General features: G+C 39.8%; 1 protein-coding gene across 2 annotated transcripts in view; it reads right to left on the bottom strand.

The window, feature by feature from the left end:
* nek10 (NIMA-related kinase 10) overlaps window positions 1-25392 on the bottom strand; it is a 239310-nt gene that overhangs the window by 119297 nt on the left and 94621 nt on the right. For both annotated transcript variants that reach the window (XM_048523358.2, XM_048523368.2), the window contains exons 12-16: window positions 13385-13609; window positions 11416-11555; window positions 8377-8438; window positions 2082-2159; window positions 1388-1452 (exon numbers count right to left, since the gene is read on the bottom strand). In XM_048523358.2, the coding sequence (XP_048379315.1) occupies window positions 1388-1452; window positions 2082-2159; window positions 8377-8438; window positions 11416-11555; window positions 13385-13609 (570 nt within the window). The remainder of the gene's footprint in view (window positions 1-1387; window positions 1453-2081; window positions 2160-8376; window positions 8439-11415; window positions 11556-13384; window positions 13610-25392) is intronic.

Here is a 25392-nt window from a genome sequence, read left to right as displayed (position 1 = left end):
ACCTTGGTCTTAAAGTCAGGCAAGTTGGGGTACTGTGCATACTTTAAAAGAAAACTTTAACATATGGTACAACAACAGGAAAAGCTGAACTCAATTTGTGGCTTACTAGCCCACTTGCTGTTGCATGTGCTAATCTACTCCAACATACAAGGCATCAAACTGAAAAAAACAGATGGTCCCAAAATACATGTGGCCTGATTTTTGAGTGCTGAATCATAATTTGTAGTATAATCAACCTGTTCTGAATGAGGTGGGTAAGACACAAGATTTGTTGACAGATCTTATCTGAATGATTTTCATGGTATTTCCTGTACCTCCAGGCAACTTCCGAGCAGCAAGTGTGAGGAAGGCAATTATAAGGATAGAGTAAGAGTTTAGGAGTCAGAGGGCACAAAATAGTGCTTCATAAAAAGTAGTTTCAAATACCTAATTCAAACAACTACAACAATAATCATAAAACATAGTGCAAATAGCTTACGTATTCTTAAGACTTTTGTAGCATGAGTTGCAAAAGAATGGAAATGCCTGAAAGGAAGGTGAGATTTGATTTTTAACTTGCAAAAGATAGATGAATTTTCAAAGCTTCACAGTCACATCTGTGCTGTTGTTCAACACAGAAGATGAGAGATGATGATGATTGAAAAGTTAGCAATGTTGTTTCCTCCTTTGTGGTGAGTCTCTTTCTCAAAGGCAGCTATGGATGGACAACAAATGGCTTTGATAATGACTGCCATATTCCCAGAATGAGCTTAAACAATTTAGGTAGCTGGTGAATTGGAGTTGGGAGATGGGGGTGTAAAGGATGGAAATTCACACTTGGCTCCTGTTTGATTACTCTCTGGCTGGAAAATGCATGTTGTGAACAATGAAGTATTTTTTGAAAAATAAAGTTATTGGTTGCTGATAGAAGATATTAAAAAGTGGAAATCAACACTGTGTATGGAGTCAAATATACATGAATTCAAAATAGCTTAATCAGACAATGCTATAAATTTTAAATCATAAGGTGTAATATAAAAGTATTTTTAGTAAAACGGTGCATTTTCTACTCAGAGAATTGTCTTGAGGAGAATGTTACAGACACAGGTTATTCAGAGTAGCAACGACAAAAAACAACAGCATAAATTACATACTTTGATTATATAGTTTTTTTGATAGAACACGGTAGTACTGAGCTAAATAAAAAGCTAAGCTGCTGATCCCAATCTTGAGTTATGACAAAGTAGCAAACAGAATGTTTCTCTGCAGAAGTGTGAAAATCACAGATTAAATAACCTGTACAGTACTTTCCATGTTAACTTGCTTAAGAATGACTGAAATATTGGATTAACAAAATAAAGAGGTTGAATGCCAATGCATAGGTGATAAATACATTTGTATATTATACCTTTTGAACAATTGTCTGTTCCTTTCCATGCTGAACAGAAAACGCAAAGCTCTAAAAGCATAGCACTGTAATGGAAATATTTTAATTACTGTATGTAAGTATCTTTATATTAATGAATTAAATTGCATAGAGACATTGAAACATGTAGAGTACAAATTTCTGAGCATTTAAAAAGGTAGATGCTACTGTAACATAAAAAGCAAATTACTTTATGAGACACAAAGAGAAAAATTACAGCATCTTCCCCAGACATTTCACTTCGTTATTGTTAAACCAAACTAAAAATAGGTCTAACTTTCATTGAAAAATCTCTACTCTAAGGAAGACGTTTTTCCAATTGTACAGATGAGTTATATCACAGAAACTAACTTACAATATTATGTCAGTCATCTCTTGCTGTTGTCTGAGAAACAAATTTACATTCAAACAGTAAGACAGACATATCACCTGCATTGTCAACATAATTTAAACAAGAGTGCTTTGCAACTCAGTGCAATTCATTCCTCCATTTAGAAGCTGATGCATGGAATGAACTGGAATGCATTCATATATCCAACAGCGTAAAACCCTGTCAATCTCTAAACAATCAACAAAACAAATCAAATTCAAAATCTATTGGTTTTTTTTAACCAAAAGAAATACTGAAAGCATACAGATTTTAAAAAGAATAAAATTGTTATTGTAAGAAAAATACCTGCAAGGTATCTGCTTTTAGTGCATTCTTTTGTTTTCTTGGCAGGATTAGCTTCCCTATCACATAAATGCCATTCCCCTAAATAAAGAATTTAAAGAAATACAACAAAAATATTAAGCTCTATATTCCCAATATTCGATTACATGTTCAGCATGAACATTCCCAGTCCTAAAGATTTCAAGCTTGATTCCTGATCAATATTGCATTGACCTCAGCTAAGATGACAATAGGACTGCTACAACCAGAATACACTGTAGTGCAGGTAAAGTATCTCTATTCCTAATTTCTAAAGAGTGCCCCTTAACAACGAGCACACTTGTAAGACATTGGACAAGAATAGAATCAAGCTCAGCTAGTTAATTTTCACAGCAAATAACTTGTCAAATTGGATGAAGTTGGTACTTATTCTTTTAAAATTCTGTATCTTTTAGACAACTGTTGCCAAGTTTGATTGATGTTTGGAAATTCCATGTGCTGATGGCAAATATCCTCATAAAGTTGTACACTACCAATATCTTTGGATTATTGTTATGACCCTTTTACAGAGAAATCCAAACACTCGGTGGTCAATTGAAAGAACAAACATAAACGGAAATGATCTTTACTTATATGCTTACATTTAAAATGAATATTGAGAAGGCAAACCTTAGGCCACAAAACAATATAGAAGGATGGTTAGATGGATTGAATGGAATTTAATCCTGAAAAGTGAAAGGTGACACATTTTCGAGGACTAATAAGGCAAGGGAGTACATGACGAATGATTGTATCCAAGGAAGTACAGAGGATCACAGTAACTTTGGTGTCCATGTCCTTTTATCCTTAGAGGCAGCAGGATAGGTGGACATGTTGTATAAGAAGGAATAGGGGAAACACGTCTTTATTGAAGGTTATATTGGAGTTGTATAAAATGTTAGTTAGCCCACAGCTGGAGTTCTATGTGCAGTTCTGATTTTCATACTATAGGAAGGATGTGATTGCATTAGAGAAGGTGTACAGGAGATTCATCAGCATGTTACCCAGGCTGGAGTGATTCCATCATGAGGACAGACTACATTGGCTTGGGTTGTTTTCCTGCGAGCAGAGAATGCTGCAGGGGAATATGATTGATGTGTACAAAAATAAGAAGGGCATAGATTGGTTAAACAGGAAGAAATTTCTCCTCTGAGTAGAAGGGTCATAGCCAGGCAGCATATACAGCAAAACTTTGTTATAACTGGCAGCTTAGGAACTGGTACACTCCTTAAACTGGCAAAAAAGATACATCTCAAATACCGAAGTTTACTGTATTATTGCAATCTCCACAATGTCTGAGTAATCAGATGAGGGTGCGAATGAGAAGGCTGTCTGCCAGTAAGTTTTATTTAAGTCAAAGTTGCATTATTATTTAAGTGATTTATGCTGTAAATGAAGTATAACAGTGATATATATACCTCCTACGTTACATTTCTATTACTTAGTGTGTATATTTATATTGATTACATGGAACTCTTGATCAACCAGAATATTTGATATTGGTATACTCCTGGTCCCATAGGTGCTGGTTAATAAAAACAGTTTGATGTTTATAAGACAAGGAACAACAGTTTAGATGGATTTTGAGGAAAACGTTTTTACCTCGTGGGAAGAGATGGGATATTTGCAACTCACTGCCTGAAAGGTTGAGTAATTCAGTGCTTGAGGAGTGATGTGGATATGAAGAATTGAAGGACTCTTTCTGTGCTGTAAAACTCTATGATTCTATGACTTTAATGCAAACACAAATAATTTAACACTATTGTTTGTAACTAATTATGTGATTACCTCAGTTTTACTTTATTTACATCCCCTTAAGATATCCCTAAAATATTGTATGAATCTTGAAGTTGCAATGACCCCTTTAGTCATTCCAAAGGTATACAACACCTCTCTGGTAACCCTACTACTTTCTTTAAATCCTTGTGACAAAAATTCCTCAGTTTCTCATGCTGGTTATTGGCAGATAACCAACTGCCTTATCATAGCCCTCCAAGCTAACTTTGCCATCTGTCTTGTGTCATAAGGTTCTGTGAGGACCTTTGTAGATTTCTTTCTTCGGGTTCAAATTAAGTAAAGTTCTAAACTCTTTCCCCATCATCAATTCTAAACTGAGCCTGAACACTTCTCCTCATTCCATGAAGTAAATGATCAAGTTAGTATTTTCTTTGCCTAAGGTGCAGGTATGACAAATGTGCATCTCTTTTGTCTCCCCTAATCACTGATCTGAAATGCATACCAAGTTAAAAGTACAATTCCCTACTTTCTGTTTGTAAACACAAAGATAAATAAAGGAAACTTCTAACCCCAACAACCCAAATTCAGGAGAAAGTACCGTGCTTTGGGACATTCTTAAATGAAATGGAAAATAATTATTTTACTTTCAACACAACTCTCTTATTATATAACCTACAGGAATAATTTAACTTAATAATAGATGTGATTGCTCTCTCTACATACTTGCTGCATCCTATGAAGGAACCCCCTTAGTTTACAAGCAGGTATCTTGTTTTTGAACTGGGAACTGCATTTATGATTTAAATTTTTATTTTGTAAAGGTAGACCTTCTAGCTTCATTAAACTTAGAATATCCACTACCCTTAATTGCTATTATTTCTGATCTTGCAAATTAAACTTTGGTTAACTGTTAAATCTATTAAATCCAAGTTAGTTTGAATTGCTTTCACTTGAAATGCATCAAATTTCTTAATAAGATGTTTCCATTCATCTTACATATAATATTTTAATTACTAAAATAAAAATTTACATTCTAATACATATGGATTATAAACGTAAAAACCAAAAGAACTATGGATGCTGTAAATAAGAAACAAAAGCAAAGTTGCTGGAAAAGCTCAGCAGGTCTGACAGTACCTGTGAAGGAGAAAACAGAGTTCACATTTTGGGTCCGGTGACCATTCCTCAGAATTGATGGTGGCTGGGAATACATCTGTTTATATGCAGAAAATAGGGAGGTGGGTGGGGTAGGGAGTAAATGTTAGGATAGAGCCCAAAGAAAGGGAAAGACAGTTGGACAGACAAAGGAGTTGCTAATGATCAGGGTAGGAGGGTGAACAGTTGTTAATGAGATTATAAACATAATTGTCTCAAAATGATATGAAGCTGCGTGCCTGATCATTGCAACTGTTCAGTTGCCATTTAAAATTGACTCTTCATAAATTTCCACTTTGGGATGGTGAGTGGCTTGGAGGGGCACTTACAATTGATGGTGCTCCTATGTTTCCATTGCCCTTAGTCTTCTACACAAGTAGTGGTTGTGAGTTAGAAAGATGTTGCTTCAGAAGCCTTGGTGAACAGGTGCTTGAAAGGATTATTACTGGAGTAGTTTCTTTTTTCTTTCTCATAACAACGATGATGAATTTATTAGATGGTTAGAGGTTTAATTTTTCCCAATCATTTTAAAATAAGTTCCATTATTATTATTATATAGTTCTTAATAACTGTACAGAGTGGATAATGGATGACTGACTATTGAGGCAACATGAGGAGTATGGAGGTGGCATGGGAGAGCTGAGGTGATATGGACTATCATGAGAGGTGGAGGGTGTGGGTGAAATTTACAGGCCTTTAAATAACGTTAGGAGCTAGCTGCAGCAATTGAGAACCAAGGAAAATTCTGTAGCCTGCCTCGGTAGCCTAACTCCATATGGATTCTATTTTAGTTCACAAAATACACCAAAAAACTTGACCAATGTGAAAGTGCAAAAGAAGTGAAAAGGTTACATGTGGATTGGCTATGAATTTTGGAAGATGTCAAAGTACTTATTTCAGATTTTCCTCAGCCTTTAGGAAAATATAGTCAATCAACATAATACAATCGATCAATCTGTCAATGTTTTACTTAAATCTTTAGAACAATGTTCAGTAAACAGATGAGGAGTTTCCATGTGGCAGCTTTGCATATGCTATTAATTGGGTCTTGACAGATGCAAAGATGATTGAATGAGCCAAGGCTGCTCTGAACACCTTCACTGAAAAAGAGCACTTGTGTAGGATTCATTAAACAATATGTTTACCACACAACAGCTGGCACTCTATCCTCTTTCATGATGAATGAGATGCTACACAACAGAATAGAGCAGTATCAGTGGGGAGCAAGGACTTCTACATCTTCTGAGTGCTACAAAGGAGATGACAGTCAGCATCATGGGGACAACAGCAGCAGCAAAACCTGGGGACAGAATATTGACAATATAGGTATATTCCTGCCTTATGTTCTTCTCAATTCTTAGTTTGCCACCATTCAATTGATGGATCTCTTGTTTTCAATACCAACCCCTTTCCTTGAATCCCAAACTCCCTTTCTGATTTTCCAATTTCAGCCATCCAAAACTGCAGCATAGTCAGCCACATTAGCTGGAGGAGGAAGAGAGGGAACAACGCTGATTAAGAGGGTGCATCACTAGATCCGACGCACAGAGACACAAACTCAACTACTTAGAGGGCAGCATAGAATTTGGAGCCAATCATGAAGAATTACTGGGACACAAATTGGACGTAGTTAACCCAGGAAAAAGGATGTTTCACCTGCCAGCTTACCGGAGAGTGAGCTGAAGATAGGATCCTCTGCAGAAGACTCAGGAGACAATCTCAATAGGTGGCATTCAGAGAAATGCTGCTGGGCATACATACCAAGATTCTGCGTGCATTGGGTTGGCCTACTCAGATAGTCTAACAGTGTCAAGGGTGTAGAGAAGCCCTGCGCCAAGTTTGCAGAGCCACCATGGAGAGCACGTTCTGTTCACAGCCTATACTCTATCCTCCTGGTGTGCTGCAGATTCACAGGCATTGCAACTATCACTGTCTTTATTCAACAGGTCATCTTCGAACTTACTAAAACTCCTCCAAAAATATTCCAGTTTGCTTTCAGAGATTTTGTTATGTCTGTTCTGAGGTTACAGATGTGGTTTCAGCAAATGGGTGATTTAAAAGAGAAAGTCCAGAGACCTCTCATACATTGTTCAAACAGGCAAGTATCTCTTTGAACACCTTGAAGAATTACCGCCTTCTCCCGAAAGCTCCTTTCCTCTACCACTTTTTTCATTTTCCTGCTTTATTCTATTCATTCGCCAAGTCATGTTTTATTTTGAGGGGAGTAGCTCCCAACTCCTAACTGTGTCCGCGACAATTGGTTTTTGAAAAAATCTTGTAAAAAGCAAACATCCTTTAACACTTGTACACTTTTGCAACTGAAATAACCAATAAAAAATAACAACAGATGTAGAATTGTAGCACCAGGCAAAGTAACTCAACCAGTAGCTAACCTTTATCATCCTTTTAAACAATGATGCTGGAGGCAGACTCTTTCTACTGCTGTTCAAAATTAAAACAATAGCTCTGAAATGGAACCTTGGAGTCAAATCGTATGCATGCTGAATTATACTATGATGTATCTGCTACAAATACTTTCATTGGGTATTTATGTATCATGTGTTAATCCATGCACCAGTACGGGGTCCTGAGCAATCCCACAAACAAATGGATATGTGCACTGCAATTAGAGATTTGGAATTCTGAGGAATCTCACAGCGCCCAAAACATGTGCACAAAAGAAATCACTTTCTCGCCGCTAATTCTAGCTCCCAAACATTATTCATAAGTTCATTAATTATTGTGTTTTATATGCACTTTTTGCAGATGATGTTGTGGCAGTTCTAAATAAGTAATCTGAAAAATCTCAAAATATTTGTGCAATGATTTCTGCAAGCCTGTTTTTCCCTGAAAAAAAAATTCTACTGTACACACCCCCAAGATCCAGTGTAGAAGTGACTTTTGCATGTGGATAACAAAGCATCTGCACACCAATCAGTATGCTTGTGACCTCCAAGTTGCTGCACGGTCAGGCAGCTTAGAGGGAACATTAATTGCAAGTACATCCTGGAGGTAGTCAAAAAACTTAGGATAAGCGTCATCCAACCCATCTGGCTCATTCATGAAATTCAAGTCTCCAACCTAAGTAATAAGCAAGCAGTAATGCTAATTCCATTACGTTTCCAATTCTTACTGTCTAGGAATAGCCATTTTGTTGCAGACAAGATACTCTTCCTCTTGTAAATATGAACCTGAAGAACTCATTCCACTTTTCAGCTCTGCCTACACCTTCACTAATCTTACCACAATTTCAGACACCAGTGGCTATATACTTTTATTGTTAAAAAGTTTTCTCCTGTTATTGCCATACAGTTCATGGAGATTTCATGATTTAAAGCAATATTCAGTTTAGAAAATAATAACTGATCTTAATTTTGAACATACCTACCTGTACAACCTGTTGAGCATTTGTATCATTAAGTACCAGCTCAGTGATAGCAGCACAACATGCTGAAATGACAAAACAGTCAGTGAGGAACTGATATTTGACAAAGAATTTCAAACAGGTTTCATATATTAAATATTTCAAATAACAATACATGAGAAAAGAATGTTTTACATTCCTGGAAAATGTTACAGGGTGCTACTTATTGTTTATAATTTATAAATTTAACAGTACTTAACTATGAATTACGATTTAGGGACTGTGTTTCATTTTACATGAAGTGTAAAGGTGCACATAATGGGTCGGTTAGTTCCAAAAGTTAAACAATGTATTTTAAAACAAAGTTTACAGAAAGTAATGAAAATAAATAAACTGTCATTGTCAGAGTTAGTGGGACAGAAATTTGTTAGAGTCATGGAGATTTTACAGCACATAACAAGGCTCATTGGTCCATTGGATCATCAAATATCCATCTATTTTAACAGAGATAGTAGGAACTGCCGATGCTGGAGATTCTGAGATAACACAGTGTGAAGCTGGATGAACACAGCAGGCCAAGAAGCATCAGAGGAGCAGGAAAGTTGATGTTGCAGCTCCTGATCTTTTCTACCAATGACATTGGTCCCAAAAGATCATTACACATGGACCCAGCCGTGCTTGTGTGTGGATTGCCCAGACATATTGGGAGTCTTCTTGATAGAGGCAAGTGGATGCTACTTGACTTCAACTTCCAACTGGTGGGAGGGGAGTAAGCAGGAGGGACCCCCAGCCACCTCTGGAGTGTCCTGAGAGGAGATGACCAAGGGGTCTGTGAGTGGATTCTCTTCTGGCTGGATGCTTTTATAGCACTGCCATGTCTTCATGTGGATAATTTCCTTCCTGGGGATTGAGCAACTGCCTCATTTCTGGCAATCCTCCAAGTGCCAGCAGCTTTGGACTTTTCTTCTTTGGTCGTTTGCGGAGCTGTCACAGTGAGATGCTTCCAAGCGGAGGCTTGGGGACCACTTTGCAGAACACCTACGCTCAGTTTACATTAAACAACTGCACTTTCCAGTCACAAACCATTTCAACTCCTCCTCCCATTCTGCAGACAACATGTCCACCCTGGGCCTCCTGCAGCGCCACAACGATTCTACCTGAAGGTTGCAGGAACAGCAGCTCATATTCTGCTTGGGAACTTTGCAGCCCAATGGTATCAATGTGGACTTCACAAGTTTCAAAATCTACCCCCCAACTACTGCATCCCAAAACCAGCCCAGCTCATCCCCACCTCCCTAACCTGTCCTTCCTCCCAACTATCTCCTCCTCCCACCTCAAGCCCCACCTCCATCTCCTACCTACTAACCTCATCCCACCCTTGACCTGTCCGTCCTCCCTAGACTGACCTATCTCCTCCCTACCTCCCCACCTACACTCACCTTTACTGGCTCCATCCCCGTCTCTTTGACCGGTCTGTCTCCTCTCCACCTATCGTCTCCTCTAACCATCTTCTATCCGCCTCCCCCTCTCTCCCTATTTCTTTCAGAGCTCCCTACCCCTCCCCCATTTCTGAATAAGGGTCTAGGCCCGAAACGTCAGCTTTGCTGCTCCTGTGATGCTGCTTGGCCTGCTGTGTTCATCCAGCTCTACACCTTGTTATCACAATGCGATGTTCACCAGTATGTGCTCCCAAACTGTCTAAGGCCAACATTCCCACCAGAGTGTCAGTGCCTGAGGTGGTGGGAGGGCAGAAGGCAGCTTTGCAAACCTTTCCTCTAACAGCTTGGTACTCCTGCTTTCAGAACTTGAGCAAGTGGCAGATGTGACTGTTTTTCCACAGACGTACCTGCAAGTCAAAAAAGAATTAAGGCATAGAAGCTAGTGGTTAGAAGTGGTGAGTAAAGCAGAAAACCATCAGCAGGGTTGATGCGATAATTGTAACAGAAAGAAAAATGATACTTACTTGGTTGGTTGGTCGTTGTTATCTCAGCATGGAGCTGTCACATTCTTCTATGAGGGTAAGGATTCTCTCCTCACAGCCTGTGATGAGTCTATTGTCAGACTTTCCTATATCCACCTGTTTCCTATTTCCTATATACCCTGTCTCGAGTGAGCTGAAAGTGAGTGATGTGGCTGTTAGTACTGGTGCAGTTAGAGGATAGGTTGTGCAGCATCCCTTCAAGTGAGTAGGCACAGCAGAGGCAATGCAGAGTTAGTGTTGTGGGAGATTGTGGGTTGAAAGCAAGTGAGGAAAGATGTTGAAAGCAGAGAATGAGCCTTGATGGGAAGTGGGTGCAGTAGCTGAGATACAGTGAGTGTGAGGTAGTTGAGAGAAGAGTGTGATATTTACCCTGACAGAGCAGAGAGGTCACTGACTTTCTGGCAGCAATACTGGCCATTCCTCCTCACCATAGAGAGTTCATTGACCCAGGTGGCAATGTCTGACCAGGCTGCAGAGTCTGATGCTATGGTTTCCTCTGCCTGGCCATCAGAAAGATGACATCCTCCTTTTCACCACCCCATCTCCCAGCACCTCCAGGTTTCCTTTGGAGAATCACATCATCATCTTCCTCTTTGCCAACATCTTCACACTGTGTCCATGACCAAACAGATTTGCTTCAAAAAGCCAGTGCTCATCCAGATGCAAAGTAGCACAGGTGCCAAGGATGCTAGTCTTTCACGGATATTCAATACTGGTGAGTTTTTTCAGGAATGGCAAGTGTTAAGTTGGGAATAAAATTGGACATGAAGGATGACATAGAGCCAAGATAGGTCGTTAATGAAACAAATTTGGTAAGATGTTGAGCAAAATCATGTAATTTGCACTTATTCAAAAGATATATGATTCAGCCCCTTGTGTTTGGCTCCTCATTACTACAAATCACTAAACTACATATTAATTTGAAAAAGGTACAGCCTCATGTTGAAAAGAACATAAATTCTTGTTGCAGCCAAATGAGGAAAACGGAAACTCAGGAGCTGATTCACTCTCCTTACATGATTGTAACAGTGTCAATAATGAATCTATATGCTTGATCTCCAGTTCAATGGAAAATACTATACCTTCTTGCAAAGATAATGTATTCTCTTGAATTTCTTGTATGCTTAGTTTCTCAGACAGCTGAAGTTGTTGAATTCTTCCTGAAGCATTAGCACTAGACAAACTTCCAATTGAGGAACGATCTGATACAAAATTTCTATCTCTAAAAATACACAAAAAAGAGGTTTCTATGAATCAACAAACATATAAATGCATTAGAACAATATGAAGCAGTATAATTTGACTATTATACTTGCTCTTTCTAAAACTATTTGCTCTTTCTAAAACTATGAAAAAATGTCAGATATCTTTCTCTGTAATCATATTAATGTTCTGTTATCAGATAGAAGCTTTACATTGTGAACACTATTGTTTCATTGTAGAATTAATGTAATATAATGGATTGAATCTAATGTAATATAATGGATTGAAGCATCATTCTACTAGCAAATAACATGCAAAAAATTATACTCAAAACAGCCTGTACATCTAGCTTCAAATTTGACTAATTTTGTGAACCTTTGGCCCACCTACCAAATATGTGATGTAAAAAGGATCTTAAATTGTACAGTAAAATCTAAAGATGTTTTTAAAAATCATCTTGGACCATGTTTTGGAGGAACCGATTCAAAGTACAATAGCTCAAAGGGTTTTTCCAAAGAGGAATTATAAACCACAAGAAGCGGCAATGTTACTTAATGCATGGAATAGATTAATTTCCAATGCTAAGGAAATTGCTTGAAGTTTAAAGGCACGTGTTGATGATGGCACAAAATATCTGCAAGGGGGTATAGAGATAACAAGGTGTAGAACTGGATGAACACAGCAGGCCAAGCAGCATCGGAGGAGCAGGAAAGCTGATGTTTCGGGCCTCGACTCTTCTTCAGATCCTTCTGGGCCTGAAATGTCAGCTTTCCTGCTCCTCTGATGCTGCTTGGCCTGCTGTATTCATCCAGCTCTACACCTTGTTATCTCAGATTCTCCAGCATCTGCAGTTCCTAGTATCTCTGCAAGGGGATATAGACAAGTTCAGTGAGCGGTTAAAAATTTGGCATAATGGCAGGAAAAATAGAGCTGAATATTATTTAAATGGAGAAAGGCTGCAGAAAGCTGCAGAACAGGGATTTGGGAGTCCCATCTATGAATCACAGAAAGCAAACATCAAAGTTCAGCCAATAATAAGCAATGCAAATGGAATATTCGCCTCTGTTTCTAAAGGGAATGGAGTATAAAAATAGGGAGGCTTTGTTAAAATTTGCTGGTCAGACCCCAGTTGTAATACGGAGATCAGTTTTGGGCCACTTAATTAAGGAAAAATACTGACATTGGAGTCAGTCCAGAGAAGATTCACTTGGCTGATACAAAATAAGGAGGAACAGTCTTATGAAGAGAATTGAATAGCTTTGGCCTGTACTTGTTGGAATTCAGAAGAATAAGTTCAGAAGAATTACTGAATCAAACAAGATTCATGGGGACTTGTAAGGAAGATGTGAAAAGACTGTTTCCGATTATGGGAGAATTTTGGAGCAGGGGGCATAATCTCAGAATAAGGAAATCATACATTTAAAACAGCAATGACGAAGAATTTTCTTCTTTCAGTTGGTAGTGAATCTATGGAATTCTTTGCCAAAGAGGGCTGATGAGGCTGGGTTGTTAAGTATGTTCAAGGCTGATATAAACAGATTTTTAATCAGTAGGGGAGCAAAGAGATATGGGAAAAGGCAAGAAAGTGGAGGTGAGGATTATCAGATCAGCCATGATGTCACTGAATGGCCTGCTGTGCTCCTACATCATATGGTCTTACCTGAAGTTTCTCCAATTGTAAAGGTAGAATGCCTATTCTTACTTATATTCCTGAACCCTTAATTTGCTTAATTTATACAGGTATGTTCCTAAATTATATATTCAGACCACAATTTTCAGATAACCAAAATGAAAGAGTAAAATTAAATAGTGCTTCGCTATGTTTAATATTATTTTCTGCTTACTCACCCTTGTAGAATGTGAAGGAATTGTTGGATGCCTCCCCACAATCGAATCTCAGTGCTGGTATCCGGATCCTCACAGAGCTGAACTAGAATCCATACAACACTCCACAGCAATTTGAGATGGTCAGAATGCAGCAAACTAAGCAGAATGGGAATTCCTTCATAGATCTTCACCTGTTCTCTCACTTGAGAGTCTGCACAGAGTAGACGAAGCAGCTCAGCAGTCATTCTGTAAACATTATTAACATTTAGGAAACAAATCATAAATAACCTTATGCTTTCAGTAAAGAGACAGAAGTAAGGTTATCCACCTTTTATTCCTGTATTGGTGAAATCCCCAAGAAATTAGTGTTATTGCAATCACTGACAATTACCCACTAATAAACAAAAATATTTTTCACCATCAAATCACCGCAAAGACTGTAAAATCAATGAAGACAGGACATAGAATTTAGGGAAAGGCCAGATCAAGCTGCATTTACCTGCCTTTTATCACTTAAAAAAATTTCCTTTTAATGATGGGGTCACCCAACATTCTTGGCCCCGGAAAAAATAGAAAATTCTGGTAATATTTAGCAGTTTATGGCAGCATCTGTGGACAGCGAGAAAGATTCAATATTTCAAGTCAAAGAGATCTCTTCAGGACTGGGAATAGTTCATTTGTAACTATTTTTAAGCAAAGGTATAGGTGGGACAAGGACAAAAGGAAAGTCTCTGCAATAGGTTGAAAGACTGCAGCGACAGGATGTGGATATTGCAGCCTGGGTCAATTCCCAGTTGCCCTTGAGAAGATAGTGGTGAACTAACTTCTAAAACCATTGCTCTCCATTTGCTGAAGGTAGACCCATAATTTTAAGGATGGAGTCCAGCATTATTACCCAGTGGCATTGAGGGAATGGTGATATATTTTCCAAGTATGGATGGTGACTGGCTTAGAAGTTAACTTGCAGGTGGTGGTATTTCCATGTATCCGCTCCTCTTATTCTTAGAGATAGTAGTGGTCATGGGTTTGGAAGGTGCTATTTAAAGAGTCTTGTGCACCTTGTAGGAGATACACTTTGCTGCTGACCTCCGGTGCTGGAGGAAGTGACGTTTTGAGATGTTTCTTGGAGATGGCCATTGCCTGGTACTTGTGTTGTTCAAATGTTTCTTGCCATTCATTAGTTCAAACCTCGACGTTGCCCAGGTCTTGCTGCATTTAGACATGGACTGCTTCAATACATAAGAAGTCATGAATGGTGTTGAAAATTTGCAATCATCAGTGAAGATCCCATCTCTGACCTTATCATAGAAGGAAGGTCTTTGCTGAAGCAGATGATGCTGGTTGGGCCTAGGACACTACCCTGAGGAACTCCTGCAGAAATGTCTCAAGCTGAGATGGCATGACGGAAGTTTAGTAGAGCCAAAGAGACTGTTGGTGGAACGATGAGCTATCAATTAATATTCATTATAAGCCCACTGACTTCCACTACTACCCTGACCACACTTTCTTTCACCTTGTAAGGATTACATGCCTAATTCCTTTATCTTATCTGTTCTGATGTTGCAACTTTCCAGAACAGCGCTTCTTGAGAGTCTTCTTTTTTTCCCAACAAAGGCAGCCCTCACATTGGTTGACAGGGCCTTAATCTTGTCACTATATTTCCTTCCACTCCCTCTGATGGCCATAATAGGGTTCTTCTTGTACTCACTTCCCATTTCACCAATTTTAGTGTTCACTTTCTGCTTTTTCCATTTTCCTCTCTCTTCCCTTTTCAGCATTCCAAAGGGATCATGCTCACTTTGACACTTAATCCACTTAGGGTTGACAACTCTCCAGTAATGACCTAAAGAATGACGAACAATCTGCAAGACATTCTATGTGCAACCCTGGAGGGGGTGTAAAAAACATCAATGGCACAAAATGGACTGTATTGCCTGTTTTATCGTATATTTCTTTTGACCATGTGTAAAAATAAAAGACTGTTTGACAGACAGTCAAGCATAATTCAATGGGGTCTTTGTGGAACACATAAGGCTGAAGCATTTGTGGCCACTTACAGTTAGAAGTGCTGAGTGGATGATCCATCTCAGCATCATCCAGAAGGCCCCAAAATCGCAGAAGCTATTCTTCAGCAATCCGCAGAGCCAATATGTGACAACAAGAATTGGTTGGAGGCGCTGGATATTGCAAAGACAATGGGCCCTTACAACATTCTGCCAAGACTACTTAAGACTTGAGCTCCAGAACCTGCGGCACCTCAGCCAAGCTGTTCCAGTATAGCTAAAACACACTGGCATCCACCTGCCAATGTGGAAAATTGCCCTAGTCTGTCCTGTGTGCAATCTGCAGGGCCAATTCATCCTGGCTAATTACAGGTCCATTAGCCTATTTTTGATCACCAGTAAAGTGATATAAGGTGTCATAAACAGTACTATCAAGCAAGGCTTGCTTGCCAATAACTTGCTTATTGACACTCTGTTTGAGTTCTGCCAGGGCCACTCAGCTCCTGACCTGATTAAAGCCTTAGTCAAAACATGGACAAAGAGCTGAACTCCAGAGGTGAGGTGAAAATGACCACTTTTGACATCAACGCTTCATTTGACCGAGTGTTGCATCAAGGCACCCAAGCAAAACTGCAGTCAACTGAAATTGGGAAAATTCCAATCTCTGTTGGTCGAAGTCACATCTGGTATGAAGGAAAATGATTGATATTGTTGAAGATCAGTCATTTCACCTCAGCTGACCTAGCCAGAAATGCTCATATCCTGTAAATGAAGAAAATAAAAATTAGTCTTTTGCTTTTCAATTGGCTTAGCAAGGTCAGCATAAAACAAAATAGATGTTGGCTGACTAATAATGGGAGCATGGGACAGGTTGTTTCCTGAAAGGTTCAGAAGTACAGTTAATGATGGTTGGAACTGATAGATCTATTGCTTAATCACGTCCAACACCCCATTTCCTTCCCATGTCACTATCTGAAGCAACAAAAAACTCCTTTCATGTGAAATAGTGATTTACATGTACTATTTTCAATCTAGTTCACTGTATTCACTGGTCTCTTCCATATTCGGGAGAGCAAATGCATATTGGGTGATTACTTTGTGGACCACCTCTGTTCAGTCCCCAAGCATGATCCCAAGCTTCTAGTGCCATGTAATTTTAATTCCCCACCTTACTCTAACACTGATGTCTCTGTTCTTGGCCAACTGTACTGTTTCACTAACTTAAGACACTTTACAGCACGCCAGACTCACATCCACCTGTATTTGTTTCCTTTTCTTGTATTGCTTCTCATCATTTTCAGCAAGTAGCACACCAGCTCTTTGGTTCTTAGCTTCATTCTTGCCCAAACACAATACTCTTTGGCCCTAGAAAACTAATTCTTCTGTCACTCATCTCTTTTCACCCTAAATGTGAACCTTCTTTTTGGCCTTGAATTACCAAACTCTGTTCACTGTTGCACTGCAAACTACTGGTGGTTTATGGTTAGCATAGGTTGCTGCAAGCAAGCATCATTTCTTGATATTTTTAATCAACCTGGTCAGATATGTTAATAGACACATTTGGAGTAGGTGAGACTTGAACCCAGGCCTTCTGGTTTAGAGATAGGGACATTTACATTTCAACACAAACATCCTCTTCATCCTCTTTAACAGAGTGGAGAGAATATTGATACTTACTGATAATAGGCACTTATGTTACACAACCAGATGTTGTTTATTGTATGATAGCAATGTGTACAAGGTTACATAGACCAATTACGCATGATTACAAAAGCTCATAGAACCAGAGATGACATGGATATCCACTGGGACCTTGTGTTAAACTGCTTCTTCTCCACCCAAATACTGTATAAAGTCATTACAGTAGGTGGAGCTTAATGAAAATTCATTGAGTTTTTATACCATTTAAAGAGGTCCTTCAGGCCATTGTTTCTATTTTGGTCTTCAAATTCTAATCCCTTTACCAGCACTTGGCCTGTAGCCTTGTATGCTATGACATTTCAAGCTCTCATTTAAACAGTTCTTAACTGTCTTGAGGATCCCCATCCCTACCACTCTTTTATGCAGTGAGTTCCAGATTTGATAAGCACTTAGGTGGAAAAACCTTCCTCAAATCCCCTCTAAGCCTCCTGCTCCTTACTTTAAAATTATGCCCCTGGTTTTTTGAACTTTCATCTAAGGGGAAAGGTATTTTTTCCCTATTTATCCTGTCAATTACCCTCAAAATGTTGTACATCTCCATCTGAATTCCTTCTCAGCCTTCTCTGCTCGAAGGAGATCAACCCGAACCTATCCAGCTTCTCTTCCTAACTGCACATCTCCAGGTCAAGCCTCATCCTGATGAGTTGCCATTACACCCTCTATAGTGCAATTGCATCCTTGTTTATGTGACGATCATAAGACCATAAGGTATAGGAGTAGAATTAGGTCATTTGGTTCATCAAGTCTGCTCTGAATTTTCATCATGGCTGATAATGGTTCTCAAGTAGATTCTCCTCTCTTCTCCCTAAAACCCTTGATCCCCTTACCAATCAGGAAATTAGCTATCCATGTCTTAAATATATTCAATAACATGGCCTCCAGAGTCCTCTGGGACAATGAGTTCCACAGAATAACTACCCTCAGGCTGAAGAAATTCCTTCTCATCTCCGTTCTAAAGGATTGCCTCTTCATTCTGAGGCTGTGCCCTCAAGTGATAGTCTTTCCTACGAGTGAAAACATCTTCTCTATGTCCACTCCATTTAAGCCTTTCAGTATTCTGTACATTTCAATTGGATCCCCCTCCTCATCCTTCTAATCTCCATCAAGTACAGACCAAGAGTCCATAACTGCTCTTCACATGACAAGCCCTTCATCCCCATGATCATTAAGACCATCAGACCATAAGACATAGGAGTGGAAGTAAGGCCGTTCAGACCATCGAGTCCACTCTGCCATTTAATCATGGCTGATGGGCATTTCAACTCCACTTCCCTGCACTCTCCCCGTAGCCCTTGATTCCATGTGAGATCAAGAATTTATCAATCTCTGTCTTGAAGACATTTAACGTCCCAGCCTTCACTGCACTCCGTGGAAATGAATTCCACAGGCCCACCACTCTCTGGCTGAAGAAATGTCTCCTCATTTCCATTTTAAATTTACCTCCTCTAATTCCAAGGCTATGCACATGGGTCCTAGTCTCCCCATCTAATGGAAACAACTTCCCAGCGTCAACCCTTTCTAAGCCATACATCATCTTGGAAGCTTCTATAAGATCTCCCCTCAACCTTCTAAACTCTAATGAATACAATCCCAGGATCCTTAGCTGTTCATCATACGTTAAACCTACCATTCCAAGGATCATCCATGTAAATCTCCGCTGGACACGCTTCAGAGCCAGTACATGCTTCCTGAGGTGTGGGGCCCAAAACTGGACACAGTATTCTAAATGGGGCCGAACTAAAGCTTTATAAAGTCTCAGAAGCACATCACTGCTTTTATATTCCAACCCTCTTGAGAGAAATGACAATATTACATTCGCTTTCTTAATCACGGACTCTACCTGCAAATTAACCTTTACAGAACCCTGGACCAATACTCACCGTTTAGAAAATAGTCCATGCCTGTATTCTTTTTTCCAAAGTGCAAAACCTCACATTTGCTCACATTGAATTTCATCAGCCATTTCCTGGACCACTCTCCTAAACTGTCTAAATCTTTCTGCAGCCTCCCCACCTCCTCAGTACTACCTGCCTGTTCACCTATCTTCGTATCATCGGCAAACTTCACCAGAATGCCCCCAGTCCCTTCATCCAAATCATTAATATATAAGGTGAACAGCTGCGGCCCCAAAACTGAATCCTGCAGGACACCACTTGTCACTGGTTGCCATTCCGTAAAAGAGCCTTTTATCCCAACTCTCTGCCTTCTGTCAGGTGGCCAATCCTCAATCCAAGCCAGTAGCTCACCTCGAACACAATGGGCCCTCACCTTACTCAGCAGACTCCCGTGAGGCACCTTATCAAAGGCCTTTGGAAGTCTAGATAGATAACATCCACTGGGTTTCCCTGGTCTAACCTACTTGTTACCTCTTCAAAGAATTCTAACAGGTTTGTCAGGCACGACCTCCCCTTACTAAATCCATGCTGACTTGTTCTAACCCGACCCTGTACTTCCGAGAATTTAGATAGCTCATCCTTAACAATGGATTCTAGAATTTTACCAACTACCAAGGTTAGGCTAATCGGCCTATAATTTTCCATCTTTTGTCTTGATCCTTCCTTAAACAAGGGAGTTACAACAGCAATTTTCCAATCATCTGGGACTTCCCCAGACTCCAATTACTTCTGAAAGATCACAACCAAAGCCTCCGCTATTTTCTCAGCCACCTCCCTTAGAACTCTAGGATGTAGCCCATTGGGGCCAGGAGATTTATCAATTTTTAGACCTTTTAGCTTTTCTAGAACTTTCTCTTTTGTAATGCCTACCATACTCAACTCTGCCCCGTGACTCTCCTTAATTGTTGGGATACTATTCATGTCTTCCACTGTGAAGACTGGTGGAAAGCACTTACTAAGTTCTTCAGCTATTTCCTTATCTCCCATCACTAGCCTTCCAGCATCAATTTGGAGCAGCCCAATGTCTACTTTTGCCTCTCGTTTGTTTCTTATGTATTGAAAGAAACTTTTACTATCATTTCTAATATTACTAGCTAGCCTACCTTCATATTTGATCCTCTCCTTCCTGATTTCTCTCTTTGTTATCCTCTGTTTGTTTTTGTAGCCTTCTCAATCTTCTGATTTCCCAATGCTCTTGGCCACTTTATAGGCTGTCTCTTTTTCTTTGATACATTTTCTGACCTCCTTTTTCAGCCATGGCTGTCTAATCCCACCCTGGATAATCTTTCTTTTCTTTGGGATGAACCTCTGTACTGTGTCCTCAATTACACCCAGAAACTCCTGCCATTGTTGCTCTACTGTCTTCCCCGCTAGGCTCTGCTTCCAGTCGATTTTCGTCAATTCCTCTCTCATGCCCCTGTAACTACCTTTATTTAACTGTAACACCATTACATCTGATTTTGCCTTCTCTCTTTCAAACTGCAGACTGAACTCTACCATATTATGATCGCTGCCTCCTAAGTGTTCTCTTACTTTAAGATCTTTTATAAAGTCAGGCCCATTACATAGCACGAAGTCCAGAATAGCCTGCTCCCTTGTGGGCTCCATCACAAGCTGTTCCAAAAAGCCATCCTGTAAACATTCCATGAAATCACTTTCTTTGGATCCACCGGCAACATTATTCACCCAGTCCACCTGCATATTGAAGTCCCCCATGATCACTGTGACCTTGCCTTTCTGACATGCCCTGTCCATTTCCTGGTGCATCTTGCGTCCCTGGTCCTGATCACTGTTAGGAGGTCTGTACATAACTCCCATTGTGGTTTTTTTGCCTTTGTGGTTCCTCAACTCCACCCACACAGACTCCACATCCTCTGACCCTATGTCATTCACTGCCACAGATTTAATTTCATTCTTAACCAACAAGACAACCCTACCCCACCCCCCCCACCACCCGCCCACCTCCGTGTCTTTTCGATAATTTGTGAATCCTTGGATGTTTAACTGCCAGTCCTGAACTCCCTGCAACCATGTCTCTGTGATGCCTACCACATCATAATCACTCAAGATGATTTGTGCTGTTAATTCATCTACTTTGTTGCGAATACTACAAGCATTTAAGTAAAGCACCTTAATGCTAACTTTCTTATCATTATTAGAGATATTGGAAATCCTGAGATGTCTTAAGCTACCCTTCCTTTTTGCTGTATTCCTAGTCTGCCTCGAGCTTAAACCCACCTGTACACATGCTATCCTGTTGCTTATCTTTCCATTTAACTCCATACTCCCTGTCACTTTCGCTTTCCCTTCCCCCCAATTCAGAAGTTTAAAGTCCTAATCCTTGTAGACCTCCTCTGGACCTACTCCAATGCCAGCATAGCTTTCCTTAAATATGGGGCCAAAAACTGCTTACAAATGCCGTCTGACCAGAGTGTTAGGCAACCTCAGCAGTATATTTCTGCTCTTGTATTCTAGTTATCTTGAAATAAATGCTAACGTTGCATTTGCCTTCCTAACTGACAACTGAACCTGCATGTTAACCTTAAGAGAACCCTGAACTAGGATTGCCAAGTCACTTTAAGCTTCAGGTTCCCAAAACCCTTCCCCATTTGGAAAATAGTGTACACTTCTATTCTTGCCATCAAAGTGTAAAAGCTCACACTTTCCTGCATTGTGTTCCACCTGCCACTACTTTTTCCACTTTCCTAACTTGTCCAAGTCTTTCTACAGTTTACCTGTTTCCTGAATACTACCTGTCCCTTGATCTATTTTTGTGTCATCAGCAAACTTGGCAACAATACCCTCAATTCTTTTATCCAGATTGTTAATGCATAATATGAATAGTGTGGTCACAAAACTGGCCAGAACTACACATATAATATTCTTACACAAATATTATGCCCTTCCTTTACAAATATATACAGTTTGATTTCAACTTTCTTGCTCTTGAATTCAATGGCCTGAATAATAAGGGCAAACATCCCTTCTTAACGACCATATCCACCTCTCTTTAAGGATCTATGCATATGTACATCAAGGTCCCTTTGATTCTCTGAACTGTGTAAGCTCCTACACTTCAATGTGTACTGGTAGCCAGTAGTAGTTTACATAAAGACTTAATGTTGTGATAAGTAGAGTATCGAATGTAAGAATTGGATTTCCAGTAAATGTCTGGGCCGTTTGACTTGAATGCCGCACACCTGGTCTTCAGTAGGCAATGGATTTCCCAGTTCATCTAGGGTGAACATATGGGTTGACTTCTTTGGCATGCAGTCCTCTTCACACTTGCTAATGAATTCCGTGATGGTGGTGGTGTGCTTGTCTAGGGTGGTCACTGAATTCTTGAATATGGACCAGTCCATCATTTTCAAGTAGTCCCACAGAAACTCTTCCGCTGCCTCCAAGCAGCACTGTACTACTTTCTGTGCTTGATCCTCATGTTTCGACTACTGATTGTAAACTCGGAGGAGGAACACAGTGCTGTGATCTGACTTTCCAAAGTGTGGAAAGGATATGGACTGTTAGGCATCTTTGCTGATTTCTTAGTATCAAACACATCCACAACAAAGTATTCAAAAGTTCCTAGTTCCTTGTTACTTGCAATGTCCTGAAGCTTAGAAAGGAACTGTTCAAAATTCATTATTTTCACGTTCATGTCTGGGCTTTGGGCGCACAAGGATTTTTAAGACTTCAATATCACATAGATTTTGCCCAAAAGTTATTTTTATTTCAGATATCCAGCAAGCATGATATTTTATTTTTCAATATGTGTGGCTTAGTAAAATTCACAATATAATGCCACTATGAAAGTGAGGTAACTTATATAGTCTTCATCCCAGAAATGCTGGGGCTATTAGATGTATTACTAAAAGTCTAAATTGCAGGACAATACTATAACCAGAACTGAGTACCATAAAGGCTTTCTTCTGTATCATGTGACATGGAAGCCCCAGTTACACTGTAGTTGGATTTGGCCTTCATCAGAGTATCCAAATGCGCTTGAATCCAGAAAATGAACAAAGATCAAAGTTGTAAATATCAGGAGGTATACTCATCTCCCTCTTCCCCTAACTTGCAATTTACTGACAAAGCAAGACCAGAAAACTTTGGCTTGGTGGTGTGTAATGAAGTAGACTTGCTTAGGGAGCTGAAGGTGAAGGAACACATAGGAGGCAGTGATCATAACATGATAGAATTCACAATGAAGTTTGAGAGGGGGAAGCCCAAATCAGATGTAACGATCTTATAATCAAGCATAGGTAGCTGCAAAGAAATGAGGGAGGAGCTGGCCAAAATTGATTGGAAGGGGAGCCTAACAGGGGAGACGGTGGAGCAGCATTGGCAGGAATTTCTGGGGGTACCATATGAGTATCACAAGGAAGAAGAAACATACTAAAGGGAGGATGAAGTAACCATGAATAATGAGGGATAGCATAAAGCAACAAAAAATAGCAAAAGGAAAAGCATACAATGTGGTAAAGATGAGTGGGAAGCCAAAGGATTGAGAAGACTTTATAAAGCAGCAGAGGACTACTAAAAAAATCAATGTTAGGGTGGGGAGGAACAAGACGAAATATGAGAGTAAGCTAGCTGGTAATATAAAAGAAGAATGCACAAGGTTTTTTGTAGATACCTTAAAGGCAAAAGAGAGGCAGGAGTGGACATTGGACCAATGGAAAATGAGGCTGGAAAAGTAGTAATGGGGAACAAACAAATGGCAAAGGAACTTAATCAGTACTTTGCATCAGTTTTCACAGTGGAAGACACCAGCAGCATACCAGAATCTCAAGAGAATTAGGAGACAGAGTAGACGGTAGTGGCCATCACTAAGAAGAAAATGATGGGGAAGCTGAAAGGCCTGAAGGCAGATAAATTACCTGGACCAGATGGACTATATCCCAGACACTGAGATAATTGAGGAAATGTAGAGGCACTGATGATGGTCTTTCGGGAATTACTGGAGTTAAGTTGTGGCAGGGGGGGTTCTCAGAGGACAGAAAACAGCAAATGTAACACCCATGTTTAAGAGCAGAGGGAGACAGAAGATAGAAAACTATAGGCTGGTTAGCCTAACCTTGAACATTGGTAAAATTTTAGGGTGCAATCTTAAAGATGAGATTTTGGAGTACTTGGAAGTGCATGATTAAATAGGGAAGAAACATCATGGCTTCATCAAGGGGTGATCATGCCTGACAAATCTGTTAGAATTCTTTAAGGAGGTAACAAGCATGTTATACAATGGGGAACCAGTGGGTGTGATCTATTTGGATTTCCAAAAGGCCTTTGACAAGGTGTTTCACAGGAGGCTACTAAATAAGATAGGAGCCCATGGTACTAAGGGTGAGGCAGCGGTATAGTTGAACAATTAGCTGACTGACAGAAGGCAGAGAGTAGGGGATAAAGGGATCTTTTTCAGGATGGCAGCCATTAACTAATGCAATTCTGCACTGGTCCATGTTGAGACCATAACTGTTCACACTATACATTAACAATCTTGACAAAGGAATGGAGGGCACTGTTGCTAAGTTTGCAGATGAGACAAATATAGGTGGTGGTACAGGTCATTTTGAGTTAATAGAGAGCCTGCAAAAGGACTTGGACAAATTAGCAGATTAGGCAAAAAAGTATCAGATGGAAGACAATGTGGGAAGTGTGAGCTTGTACACCTTGGTGGGAAGAATAGAGGTGTAAACTGTTTTCTAAACAGGGAAAGACTTTGGAAATCTGAAGTACAAAGTGATTTGGGAGTCCTAGTTCAGAACTGTCTGAACGTTAACATGCAGATTTAGCTGGAGTTTAGGAAGTCAAATGTAATGTTGGCATTCATTTCAAAAAGGCTAGAATACAACAGTAGGAAGATGTACTGTGGATGCTGTGTAATGCTCTCATCTGACCGCATTTGGGCCCCATATTTGAGGAAAGATGTGTGCTGGCATTGCAGGGGATAAGGAGGAGGTCTACAAGAATATTTCAGGGATGAAGGGTTAATCATATAAGGAGCAGTTGAAGACTCTGAGTCTGTGCTCGACGGAGTTTCAAAAGATGAGAGGGAAGATGATTGAAACTTATAATATACTCAGAGACCTGGTTAGAACAGACACGGATAAGATATTTCCACTCACAGGAGAGACTAGGACACAAGAGCACAGCCTCAGAATGAAGAGATGACTCTTTAGAATGGAGGTGAGGGGGAATTTCTTCAGCCAGAGGGTGGTTAATCTATGGAATTCACTTTCACAAAGGGCTACGGAGGCAAGTCATTGAGTATATTTAAAACATAGATGCTAAGTACTTGCTCAGTGAAGGGATCAAAGGTTACACAGACAAGGCAGGAGTATGGGATTGAGAAACATATCAGCTGTGATTGATTGGCGGAGCATATTTGATGGGACAAATGGCGTAATTCTACGCCATACTTACAACCTTATGA

The sequence above is a fragment of the Stegostoma tigrinum genome, chromosome 2 (assembly GCF_030684315.1).
Source record: "Stegostoma tigrinum isolate sSteTig4 chromosome 2, sSteTig4.hap1, whole genome shotgun sequence".
In the NCBI taxonomy this organism is placed as follows: domain Eukaryota; kingdom Metazoa; phylum Chordata; class Chondrichthyes; order Orectolobiformes; family Stegostomatidae; genus Stegostoma; species Stegostoma tigrinum.
Note: the sequence above shows the minus strand (reverse complement) of the source record. Positions and strands in the feature narration are given on the sequence as shown.